The following is an 11064-nucleotide window of genomic DNA, read 5'->3' as shown; positions in this document are numbered from 1 at the left end:
CTGCAATAAAACTAGCAATAACCAGCTCTGGGAAGGGCAGGAAATGACACGTCCCCACCCCAGCAGCTTTTGTTCAAAAAACTGGGTGACTTAATGATATGATCGCGTGTGCTGAATTTTTTTAAGCAAGGACTACTAGACAAAGCTAAAACATTTCAGTAATTTTGTCTTAAGGCCAACTCATGTTTAAAAGTTGATTGGAAATTTCAGCACACCCCAAACATTAAGACTGAACAGTCCTTTGTTCTATCCAGGGGTTTCCTTCATAACAAGGTACGAGTTTACTTTTCCTGCTAGTCCCCCAGCCATGGCCCTTGTTTCGTCCTGCATCTTCTTACTGCTTACTCTCCGTGCTCCCCACCCCACGCCGCCCCGATGAGAGCCGCTAACGTCCTCCGCACCTGGTGATAGCCAGCCGTCACCGCTCCACACCGCCCTCCGATGCCCGCCCAGGGCACTCGACACCATCTGGCTCAGGAAAGGCAGCATGGCTGCCATCACAATCCTCTGGGATTCAACAGACATTCCCGGATCCTGTCAGAATTCATCAGATCAGAATCTCCAGAGGTTAAGCTAAGAAAATGAGAGAAAAAACCCAGAACTGCTCTTGCCTGTTTCTGACCCAGAGCGGACAGGTACCTGGGAGCCACGCCCACCTCAGACCTGCCTCGCGGCTTCCCACGCACTCAGCCCCGCCCCTGGGTGTCCTGCTTGTGCCCTGAGCCACAGCAGGCTTCTCCATGCTCCCACCTACCCCAGGGTAGTCTTGACTCACCCACTCTCCGATCCTGCGCTGGAGCCGTCCTACACACAGGAGGCTTGACTCTTCTGTGGTTCCAAGTCATGCATTCTCACTTTTTGAGAAATCTTCATGGCCTAATTCTACCTACCAATTTAATCCAAATCTTCCTATGTTTTCTTTTAATTAGTCGATGTAACATGGTTTTAGGTTGCCTATGAATTGCCCTGCCTTCTCAATCCATCGTACACCCCTGGGAGCAGAAACCACGTGCTAGGAGTCCTTGGTTACGTCCACTAACTCGTGGTAGCCCAAAGAAGCTACCCTTGCCCCAGCTCCAACCATCTGGACAGTGAAGGGAAATAGGTCTGCAAGGCTCTAAGTACGGGTTGACTCGATTATGCTGTCTGGCTGCACTTTCCTAAAATCTAAAATCCATCCTGCCTTCCAGACCATGCTTGGTCCTGTGCACCAGACAAGCCGCAAACCAACCCCACTCATCAGAAGACAAGTCGCTTTCTGCAGACAGGAGCTGAGGCGGCTCTCGCTTTCCTCACGGACGTGGGTGCAATCCGGCCACATGGGAAGAGCACGGCACTGAACCACAGATAACCAGCAAACCACGAAGTACAGCAAGGCTCCGCTTCCAACTTCCACTGAAATGAACTTGTCAAAAACTGAGTAAAATACAAATACACTATTTTCTTAATTATTCTAATTTATGTTATACCTAATAACACAATTCTTAGTGGGAAGAAGAGAAAGACAAAATTAATTTGTGCAGCAAAAGCATTTAGAGATATGTGAGGACAGGGCGAATCATCATCAGAGAACTCAGGCCTCCAACTACTTCCCTGTGAGGCGAGGCCACAAGTTTCAGTTCCAGCTGAGCTGATGAATGTATGAACAGTTTGAACCGAACTTTAAAGATTTTATTTATCTTAGAGAGTGAGCACGCGGGTGCTTGGGCAGCAGGGGGGGAGGGGCAGAGGGAGAGAGGGAGGAACCCCAAGGACACTCCCCACTGAGCGCAGAGCGCGACTGAGGCTCAATCTCACAACCCTGAGATCATGACCTGAGCCGAAATCAAGAGTCGGATGCTCAACGGACTGAGCCAGCCAGGAGCCCCTGATTACAAACTTTAATTTGAAGCTGAGCAAATCCAGGATGACTGCAAATCCGTTTTCAGTACTGAACCATCTCTTAAAGCCAAGTGCTTGTCCGTGTTAACACAGACTCCTAGAAAGTAAGACTTTCAATTTCTTTGTCACCCTTCTCAATAAGTTTGGAAAAGGAGAAACACTACCAACTGTCAGGAGCTTCCTAAATTTATATGATTTTTTAAAGAAAATAAGCAATAAACACTAGAAATGAGGAGAAACTTCGGAAATCACCTCGCTTTGATCTTCTCTATTATCCCACGCGGGTTAAATTCAGCCTCTCCTCGACCTGCCTGCTCTACCATCAGCGCTCAGCACCCCGCTGGACCCAGCCCTACAGGGGCCTTCCTCCTCTGAGTTTCTGAAACATTCCCAGGTGGAAGCAGGTCATCTCCTACTTCACAATCCACCTCCAGCCGGATGTGCTGATTTTGTCAAAGCTCAAGAGCAGGGATACTGTCTGTCCCTTCGAATCCCAGTCTCACACGGTGCTCAGTGCACAGAGGCGGCCCACGAACGCTTTGATGGAACCCCCGCGCCTCGCCTAACGGAGGCCAGCTCAGAAAGGGAACGCCGCTCCTCCACTCCCCGCTTCAAGAGTGGACCCTCCTGACCGTTGCTGACCTGCTCAACCCAAGTAATGACAACACAGAAACACACTCCTTTAAGGTCCAAACCAAGTCCTCTCCACAAACGCCAGTGCCCATTTTTAGTAGAGACAAAAGCAATGACCTTCACACAAAGCAATGACTCCTCACAGTCTCACGTTTAGTTTCCACACTGGAAACAGCCTGAACCCTTCATCGGGTGGCAAACACGCCATTCGTCTCCAATGTGTTTTTTCTGTCTCCCCACCACTCCACCTCTCTGCACACGGGGTCTCAGCAGGCTTCCTCGGGCACCTGCCCGCCCCCCCACCCCATCCCAGGGGTGGCAGTTCACTCTGCCTGGCCAAACACCAAGCACCCCTAAGCGTCCTGGCTGCCGAAGCCAGGACAGGAACAGTGCCCGCGGTGGGGAACCAGAGTCCAGAGTCACTTAAGAGGTGGGACCCCACTCACTGTCACATGGAGACTCTTTGGCAGCTGGACCGCGGTGCTTCACCTCCCTGCAGCCTGTCCACCTGCCCAAGAGCCGAGGTCCTCTCTCTGAAAGGGCGTTCCATGCCACGCCCCAACGCACTCAGCACAGGTATCCTGCACGCGGCGGGCACTCACATTTTTGAATCCGTATTTTCCAGAACAGAAAATCTCATGGTATTGTATTTTCTTAAAATGACCTTTGTGCAATGATTCTAAGCATTTCCACCCACGCACAGATAAGTAAAGGAGAAGCCCAACAAGTTGTTTAAAAGTTCTGTATTGTGTCATGTCAACTGTCTTCATATACACATGCGTTAAGTGAAAGACTGCTCTTCCTTCTCCCGCCCCCAAACATCACAGTAGACCAATTCTTGCTAAAATATAATAAAATTAAACATATCCCCTCCTGAATTCTAACAGCTCACTCTAAATTTTCTAACTTAACAATCGGGCGCGGGCATCAACAGTCCCAGTGCTTTCACACGTGTCCCTGAAGGTTTCTCTCTTCAAAGTTCCAGGAGTAATGGATTGTAATGCCCTCAAATTGGATAAACCTGACACTTCAGAGCTTATAAAAATTACATACAGTTATGATCACTAAGACTAGAGCTGTTACCTACACACATTATACCCCCTCAAACTATTTAGCACCATGAATAGAATTCTCAATACTAATGGGCTAATTAATCCAATGACCAAATACAGGACAGTGACAGTCTTAAAAACACAAATTTGTTATTTTTCTTATATACAATATAAATTCCCTCCTGTCTTATGGATCTTTCTGGCAATCTTCTCTGCTGCCTTGAAGGTCCTGAATGATTATACAGCTGTCAAGTTCTTGCTCGACGCTAATTACAATTCCCTAGGTCATTAGTAATGAGAAGCTAAGGCATTACATGTAAAAGGCTCTAAGCTAATTTAAATGTGGTGAAATACTGTTAAAATAGAATTGCACTGCATTTCTTTTCTACCTTCATGCTTCTCTAAAGTGCTATGGTTCCTATCAGATTTCTGTCCTGCAGAGATTCAAATTCTGGGTCTTCCACTATTGGATGGCTTGAGTACCATAAAACATGATTTATTTGGTTTCAAAAGGGACCACGACCTAGCTAAAAAAGGTGCAACCATCACCTTTCTTTAAACCTGGAACAGACATCGCATGGAATATGAGGAAAAAAACACAACAAGCCTATCCTTCTGCCTGTCAGTAAAGTGGAAAACAGTAAGTCGAGGGGCACGCTTTCTAAATGGCGCTGCAGTCGCATGCTTCGGGGTTAAGATGGTCACAAATTCTGTACATGACATTTAATGTTCAATCTGCGCCACATTATTCTTAGCACTTCTGCACCTAATCTCCACACACAGTTAAGTCCAGATACCCAAACAATCCTGATTCTAAAAGAGAGAATGCACCACCCATATGTAAAGCTGTGCCTTCCCAGAACAAGCTCCCCAGCTATGCACAAATATCAAGGTGGTATTCTCTTAGGCTGAGTTTTGTCAAGGCTCAGACAGCCCTGTGCGGTGAACTCCCCAAGGTCCCTGCAAAGAAATCTTCAACGAGAAACTCAACACACAGGAGTTCTAAAGCTTCGCGCCTGGCTCGTTAGCAGAGACGCCCAGCCTTCTCTGAGCACGGAGTGTAGTGATTGTGTTGAGGAGGCACATACATGGCTTTACTCTAACTCCCGACGTCTCTTCCGTATGGACAATGCAGTCAGTCTAATGAAGGACCTAGAGAACATTCCACCAGGCCTGGCTCTGCTGGAGAGCACAGGGAAGCACTGGGAAGCACTTAATGTAAATGTACTGGTGTGCGCATCTCTGGGGAAAAAAATAAACCTGCACAAGGCCATGGCTGTCCCAACTAAGGGTCTAAACAAGAGTTTAGTAATCCAGTAATGGCTCCCAAAGCATAGGCCTTGGAAACTAAGGAAAGGCTAAATCCTGAAAGGAAGAACAAAATAACTTCATAGAAGAAACTTTCATATGTTTCACTCACTTCTGCTTATCCTCACCTAGCTCAGTGCATTTGGGTTGAATGTGCACTTTCTAGGAAAGCCAGGCTTGCACTGGGAACGTGGTCCTGACGTGGAGTCCCGCCCGCCCCCCTCCACGGCCTGGCGTTCCCGAGCTCATAACCCCGCATCTGCAACAGGACGCAGTTCCACAGCAATGCCCTGAACCTGGTTTTCTGGGGTTTTCGCTGTGTGTCCAGGAAGCACCTGTGAACAGAAGAAAGTGAGGCCCTTCCCTGGGAAGGTCTCAGGGAACCCAAGTTGAAAAGGACACAGAGTAATGCATAGCAGAAAATTCCTCCTGTGGGCTTCGTAAAACACGCATGGTGTACAGACTCCCCCAGGGTGGAAACAATCAACACTAATTAACTAATACCAGGAACAGAACCCAAAACATTGGTAGATCAAATTCTAATGTGACAATTTACAAGTAGACAGTGCTCCACTGGGTTAATAAATCAGAATTAGCTAAAAAGACAGTATTCTAGACACCACGTCACTGAAGACTCCCCCTAGGCATACACCCTTCGTCAGTTACATTTAGAGGAACGGTCACGACAGGACAAAGAGCAAGCGCCATGCTCACTCGCGCAGGCCACTGGGTTGCTCGGAGTAAACCCTGCGGTTCACAGGCCAACACGCACATCCTCCCTTCAGGTTACGGAGTCCTTCTTCTTCCGGAATGGTGATTTCAGCCGCTTCCACACACTGGTTTTGGGTTTAGATTTCTTCTCCATGGCCAGCACTGCCTCCTTCTCCTTCCTACGTATCTCCCGTACAAGGGCATGGAACACATCATCAATGTAGTAGCGGTATGCAGCGGACGTCTCAAAAAAGGGACAGCTGAATTCTCGCGCCAAAGCCAGTCCTTCTTCTTTGGTGACCTTTAAAAATGTAAACATGAGAAAATGCATAGTGGTAACCACAGAAAACAATCACAACTGCCTCCAGAAGTGAAAAGTGAAGGGGCACTCTGAACAGAAAGAGAGCTCCTCAACTCCTCCTTCCTATGAAGTGACTGATTTCTAATCCAACTATGTAACAAATCCAAAATTGATATAGCCAATTAGGGATAGACCATAATTTCTCCTAGGTCTGAACATTTAGACTTTTTCTAACTTTTTGCTACCACAAGCAGCCTGGCAACCAACATTTTATATATAAATTCCTGGACAGATTTTTCAAACAGGCATTAAGTGAGAAGCATTGTGAACTTATCTACTGTCAAACTACTTCCGAAAAGTCTGTACCCACTCCGCTGCTTCCACCAGTGGTCCCAGTATGCCTGTCCACTATTCCTTCAACTCCACACCAAACAGCCAGATTCTACACACTGTCGCCAATCTGGGGAGTCCAGCTTACTCTAGAATCCTCTATAATTTCTCTTATTCTCCCCTTCCAGGTCCCCTTAATGATCTTCACCATCAGGAAGTATATCTTGAAGTCTAACCTACATTTGTCCTGCTGCAACATAAACTGACAGATTGGTTGATTATTTTCTAAGGTTTTAGGAACATTCCATGATCCTTCATGTAATACATACTCTATTTGTCATCTGATTACCACGCTGTGGATTTTATCCTGTAAACTGATTTCTAAAATTCAGATTTTTATCCAAGTTAATTGCCAATCAGTAGATTTAGAGAAATTTCTAAGGTTAAAGAGAAGTTAATTTAAAATTTTTACTTTAAAGCAAAAGAATCTATATACAGCGAAATGACGACGACCGATCTGAGAGCACAGACTGCACTTCTGCTCTCTCCTCACCTGTCTTAGCTGCTTCAGGTCAGACTTATTTCCCACCAGGACCACAGGTGTATCATCAGTGCGTCGAACTCTGTAAATAAGCTGCTTAAATTCCCGAACTTCATGGAAACTTCGACGATCGGTGATAGAGTAACAGATGATAAACCCTTCTCCTGCCCTCATATACTGATCCCGCATGGCTGTAAACTCTGCCTGGAGGGGAACAGGATCGTTAATGTAGTGATGAAACCTAGGGCTGCACACACATTAGCTATGATTTCAGATCAAAGAAGACACATATATCAATTACCTGCTATCCTGAGTCAGAGAGCATGAAAAATTAAGAGAGATGAACTGGTGATCTTCTCTGCATAAGCCTTCCCCTCCCCTCTACTAGAGTGAGAAACACCTTTACACGCAGCATTCTGAGATTTAATACCTGTCCAGCCGTATCCAAAATGTCCAGGTTGGCAGGCTCATCATCAATACGGATCCGGATTTTATAAGCATCTTCTACAGGAGGGAAGAAAGGTGTACTATAAACCCATAAGCACAGGAATTATGTAACCTTATTTTAACTTTTTTCTTTTTTGAGTAATCTCTAAGCCCAAAGTGGAGCTCAAACTCAGGACGCCAAGATCAAGAGTCGAACGCTCTACCAACTGAGCCAGCCTGGCACCCTGCAACCTTATTTTAAAATTCATCTTATAGAGAAATGGATTATACACAAGTTCTTTGAATGTCCAGATTTTCTCAGGAAGCATGCTCAATCCATTGAGATATGTAAATTGGGTCTTCAACTGAGTTGTTTTGTGTTTTTCACCTAAGTGATGACATAGGTTTATTCATTGTTTATATTTATAAGACATCATCTAAAATTCTAGGCCAAAAAAAGGTTCTTTTTAAAAAATATTAAGGCTCTGGGGCACCTCGGTGGCTCAGTCAGTTAAGCGTCCAACTCTTGATTTCAGCTCAGGTCATGATCTCAGGGTTGTGGGATCGAGCCCTGCACTGGGCTCTGAGCTGGAGGCAGAACCTGCTTAAGATTCTCTCTCTCCTTCTGCCTCTCACCCTGCCCCGCAAAAATTAGGCTCGAAAAGTAACTTTACCATTTGTTAAATAGTTATTAGATGCAAGGCATTATACTAAGTAATCTATATACCTTAACTCATTCAATAGTGGCAATACTCCAATAGTGACAAATATTCCAATCCATAGTATCACCTCCACTTTACAGATAAAGAAAAACTCTGAAACATTAAATGTCTTTCCCACATTACAAAGTTAATTATACAGCCAGAATTAAAACCAAGGGCTGCTTGCTTCAAAAGCCTTATCTACTTAACCAAATACTATGGTTCCTCCTCATTTTAATACTATACAAGAAAAAAAAATCATTTACTTTTTTCTAAATAATCCGTATTGTCATAATCTCTCCTTCATGAAAACAAATTTCTTTATGGGCATTATTATATGAACCTTGAAAAATACAAGGAAATTTTTTAAAAAAGAGAAAAACCCACTCAGTATTTTCATCATTCAAACAATTGCTGCTTACATCCCAGTGTATTTCAGTATTTTTTCTTGAACCCCTGCTCATGACTCTTCCTCAAAGATAAAGAGCCCACCGAACCAGTGTTTCTCAAACTACAGGCCATGACCCGCTAGGATTAGGGAGTTGTGAATGAATTTAATGCGTTGGGACCAGCATTAAAATAAATAAGCAAAAACCTACAAGAAATAATACAAGAGCATACCACATGCAGTGACACACACAGTTTCCTGATACTTCAGTTACGGGTAAGCATGTACCACACACACACTCGCACACGTACTAGCTCCAATGCAGAACTGTTCTTCTCAGAGTCAGCAGCCAGAGGTTGCCACAAAGCCCCCTAAAGAAAAGGCCCTAAATTACAAACTCCACGAGAGAAACTGCTGCATCTTTTTGTTCACCACTGCACTCCCAGGGCCTACAACAGTACTTAGCACATAATGGGAACTCAAGACACGTAAGTGCATGCTGTTGAATCAGATGGTATTGTCAGGAGAGCAGCGGACTGGGGAAGAAAATCAACTGATTAAAAAAATTAGCTCTTTCAGACAACACATATAAGTTTTGCTTTAAAGAAAAAAAAAAATATTTGAGAGGTTCTAAGTAAATTATCGTAAGCCCTAAACTGAGTTTATTTCTAGAATCCTCAACATAGTTTGAATCCCTGAGCAATGCTGTACATTTAAAAAAACAAGCAGTGTTTCTATGTCCCTCGAGCCACAGAAGCATGAACTATATAGAACGACTGCATCCAAACCCGGCTTGGCAGAGCTCTCTCACTGGCTTTGTGGAAAACAGGGCGGCAGAGGCCTGACCCAGTGGAAATCCTCCCGAGACACCCGGGATCCTGACACTCTGAAAACACTAGTAGTATGGCTCCCGCCCTCACCGTCCCCTCCCCTCCGTTTTTCTTTGTATCTTTAACCCCTTAGAATCAAACCTGCTTCCTCATAGTCCAGGAATGACAGTAATATTCTTAGTCTTTGTAGAGAAGAGCAACTTTTTTGAAAAGGCCAAACAAAATTTCTTTTTCCTCCACCAGTGTTTTGCCAACAACAGAGCACTGAGAGTTAGAGGAGACATGAAAGAAGACCTTACTAGGTAATAAACTTGAGGAATAAGGAAGTAAACGAAGAGCTTCCAGGGGAAGAAGTCCAGGCTGCAGGTCTGAGTTGTCAGACTTCAGCAGGCTGGCTGGACTTGTTTTTCTGCTTCCTTTTGTGGAAGTTCAAACCAGCTGACTCATAGTTAGAGAGCCAGAGACCCTTAGCGAAGTGACAGCGAACGGCTTCGAGGCCTGGACACTTTTCCTTTTACCGGGCAATACAGCCTGGGAGCCCCGAAATCCTAACGGACCAAAGTGCTCCATGAACCTTCAAGAAAAGACACGAAAGACGGCTTACCGACCTACCAAGTTAAGGGAGAAAAAAAGTAGTATCTGTTCACTCAGTGCTATGAAACTCTTGTTAAAAAATCTTACAAGGACACCCACAGAGGCTCCAAAGGGAAGTAGTTAAAAACGGTTTCAAAAACTGACACCAAGACAGGTCCAGACCGTTTACTTAGAAACTTAGGTGGTAACTCGACTTACCGATGGTGGGGTCGTGATCTTCTGGAAATCGGTGGCTGATGAACTGCATGGTCATGGCTTCGAAACAAGAAACGAAAGTTAAAATCCACAGACGTGACCCACGGAGAGAACAAGTGTCAGCCTCCCATCTGGTGTGGGTGCGGATGAGCACCTCTTGGGAAACGCAAGCACAGGGCACCTACCGCTTTTCCCCACGCCGCCGGCGCCCAGCATCACCAGCTTGTACTCCCGGGAGAGGCCCGCGGGGCTGCCGCAGCTGCTGCCGGCGGGGCGCGGCCCCGGCTCCATGGTCCCTCGGGACGCGCACCTGGAAAGCAAGAAGGACGCGCTGCGCCGCGGCCGCAACCGGCGCCCCCGGCCCCCTGCGCCGCCCCGTGCGCCCGCCCCGCGCCCCCGACCCCCTGCGCCCGCCCCGTGCGCCCCCGCCCCGTGCGCCCGCCCCGCGCCCCCGACCCCCTGCGCCCGCCCCGTGCGCCCGCCCCGCGCCCCCGACCCCCTGCGCCCGCCCCGTGCGCCCCCGCCCCGTGCGCCCGCCCCGCGCCCCCGACCCCCTGCGCCGCCCCGTGCGCCCGCCCCGCGCCCCCGACCCCCTGCGCCCGCCCCGTGCGCCCCCGGCCCCCTGCACCCGCGCCCGCCCCGTGCGCCCGCCCCGCGCCCCCGACCCCCTGCACCCGCCCCCCGCACCGGCCCGGCGCCTCCGGGCCCCTCCCCCAGCCCGCGCCCCCCGCGCTGCGCCCCCGGCCCCCGGCCGGCGTCTCCGCCTCCGGCCCCCGACCCCCACCACCGGCCCGGCGCCCCCCCGACACGGCGCCTCCTCACCTTTCCCCGGGCGGTCCGGCCGGCGACACCGCACAGCGTTCCCAGGTACTGCAGTTTCCAGAAGAAAAACAAAAGCGGCAAAACAACTCAGGGTTCCTCCTCAGACCAGGGCGCCGGCAGAGAGCCCAGGAGGCGGCCCCCCAGGCCCCCGGGCCCTCCGCGCGTGCCCGCCCCCACCCCCGCCCCGCGCCGCGCGGGTCTCCAGCTCGCCCACCCGCCCGCCCCACGCGAGGTTCCGGCGCTGACCTGTGACCCCTCCCGTGGCCGGGGAAGATGGCGCCACCGCGGGGGGGCGGGGCCGCGTGACGCGCGCCTGGCCCCGCCCCTCGGAGAGCCCGGCTCGCCGGCGTG

General features: G+C 48.6%; 1 protein-coding gene across 1 annotated transcript; it reads right to left on the bottom strand.

Annotated features, from left to right (window-relative positions):
* Nucleotides 1-3242: 3242 nt before the first annotated feature.
* On the bottom strand, nucleotides 3243-11014 carry RIT1 (Ras like without CAAX 1). Its single transcript, XM_078078558.1, has 7 exons — nucleotides 10960-11014; nucleotides 10714-10761; nucleotides 10077-10201; nucleotides 9895-9951; nucleotides 7188-7261; nucleotides 6770-6961; nucleotides 3243-5886 (listed from the first exon to the last, which is right to left on the bottom strand). Exons 3-7 carry the CDS (start codon nucleotides 10180-10182, stop codon nucleotides 5656-5658), a joined length of 660 nt encoding a protein of 219 aa, XP_077934684.1. The 5' UTR covers nucleotides 10183-10201; nucleotides 10714-10761; nucleotides 10960-11014; the 3' UTR covers nucleotides 3243-5655.
* Between the last annotated feature and the right edge of the window lie 50 nt (nucleotides 11015-11064).

The sequence above is a fragment of the Halichoerus grypus genome, chromosome 7, assembly GCF_964656455.1.
Source record: "Halichoerus grypus chromosome 7, mHalGry1.hap1.1, whole genome shotgun sequence".
In the NCBI taxonomy this organism is placed as follows: Eukaryota; Metazoa; Chordata; class Mammalia; order Carnivora; family Phocidae; genus Halichoerus; species Halichoerus grypus.
This window is presented reverse-complemented; position numbering and strand designations above follow the sequence as displayed.

Excerpts from the sequence above, each read along its gene's own strand:
- RIT1 (XM_078078558.1), bottom strand. The coding sequence starts at position 10,182 with ATGGAGCCGGGGCCGCGCCCCGCCGGCAGCAGCTGCGGCAGCCCCGCG. Across the intron at positions 9,952-10,076 it reads CGGCGGCGTGGGGAAAAGCG|CCATGACCATGCAGTTCATC; the intron begins GTAGGTGCCCTG and ends CTTGTTTCGAAG. Across the intron at positions 5,887-6,769 it reads ACCTGAAGCAGCTAAGACAG|GTCACCAAAGAAGAAGGACT; the intron begins GTGAGGAGAGAG and ends ACATTTTTAAAG.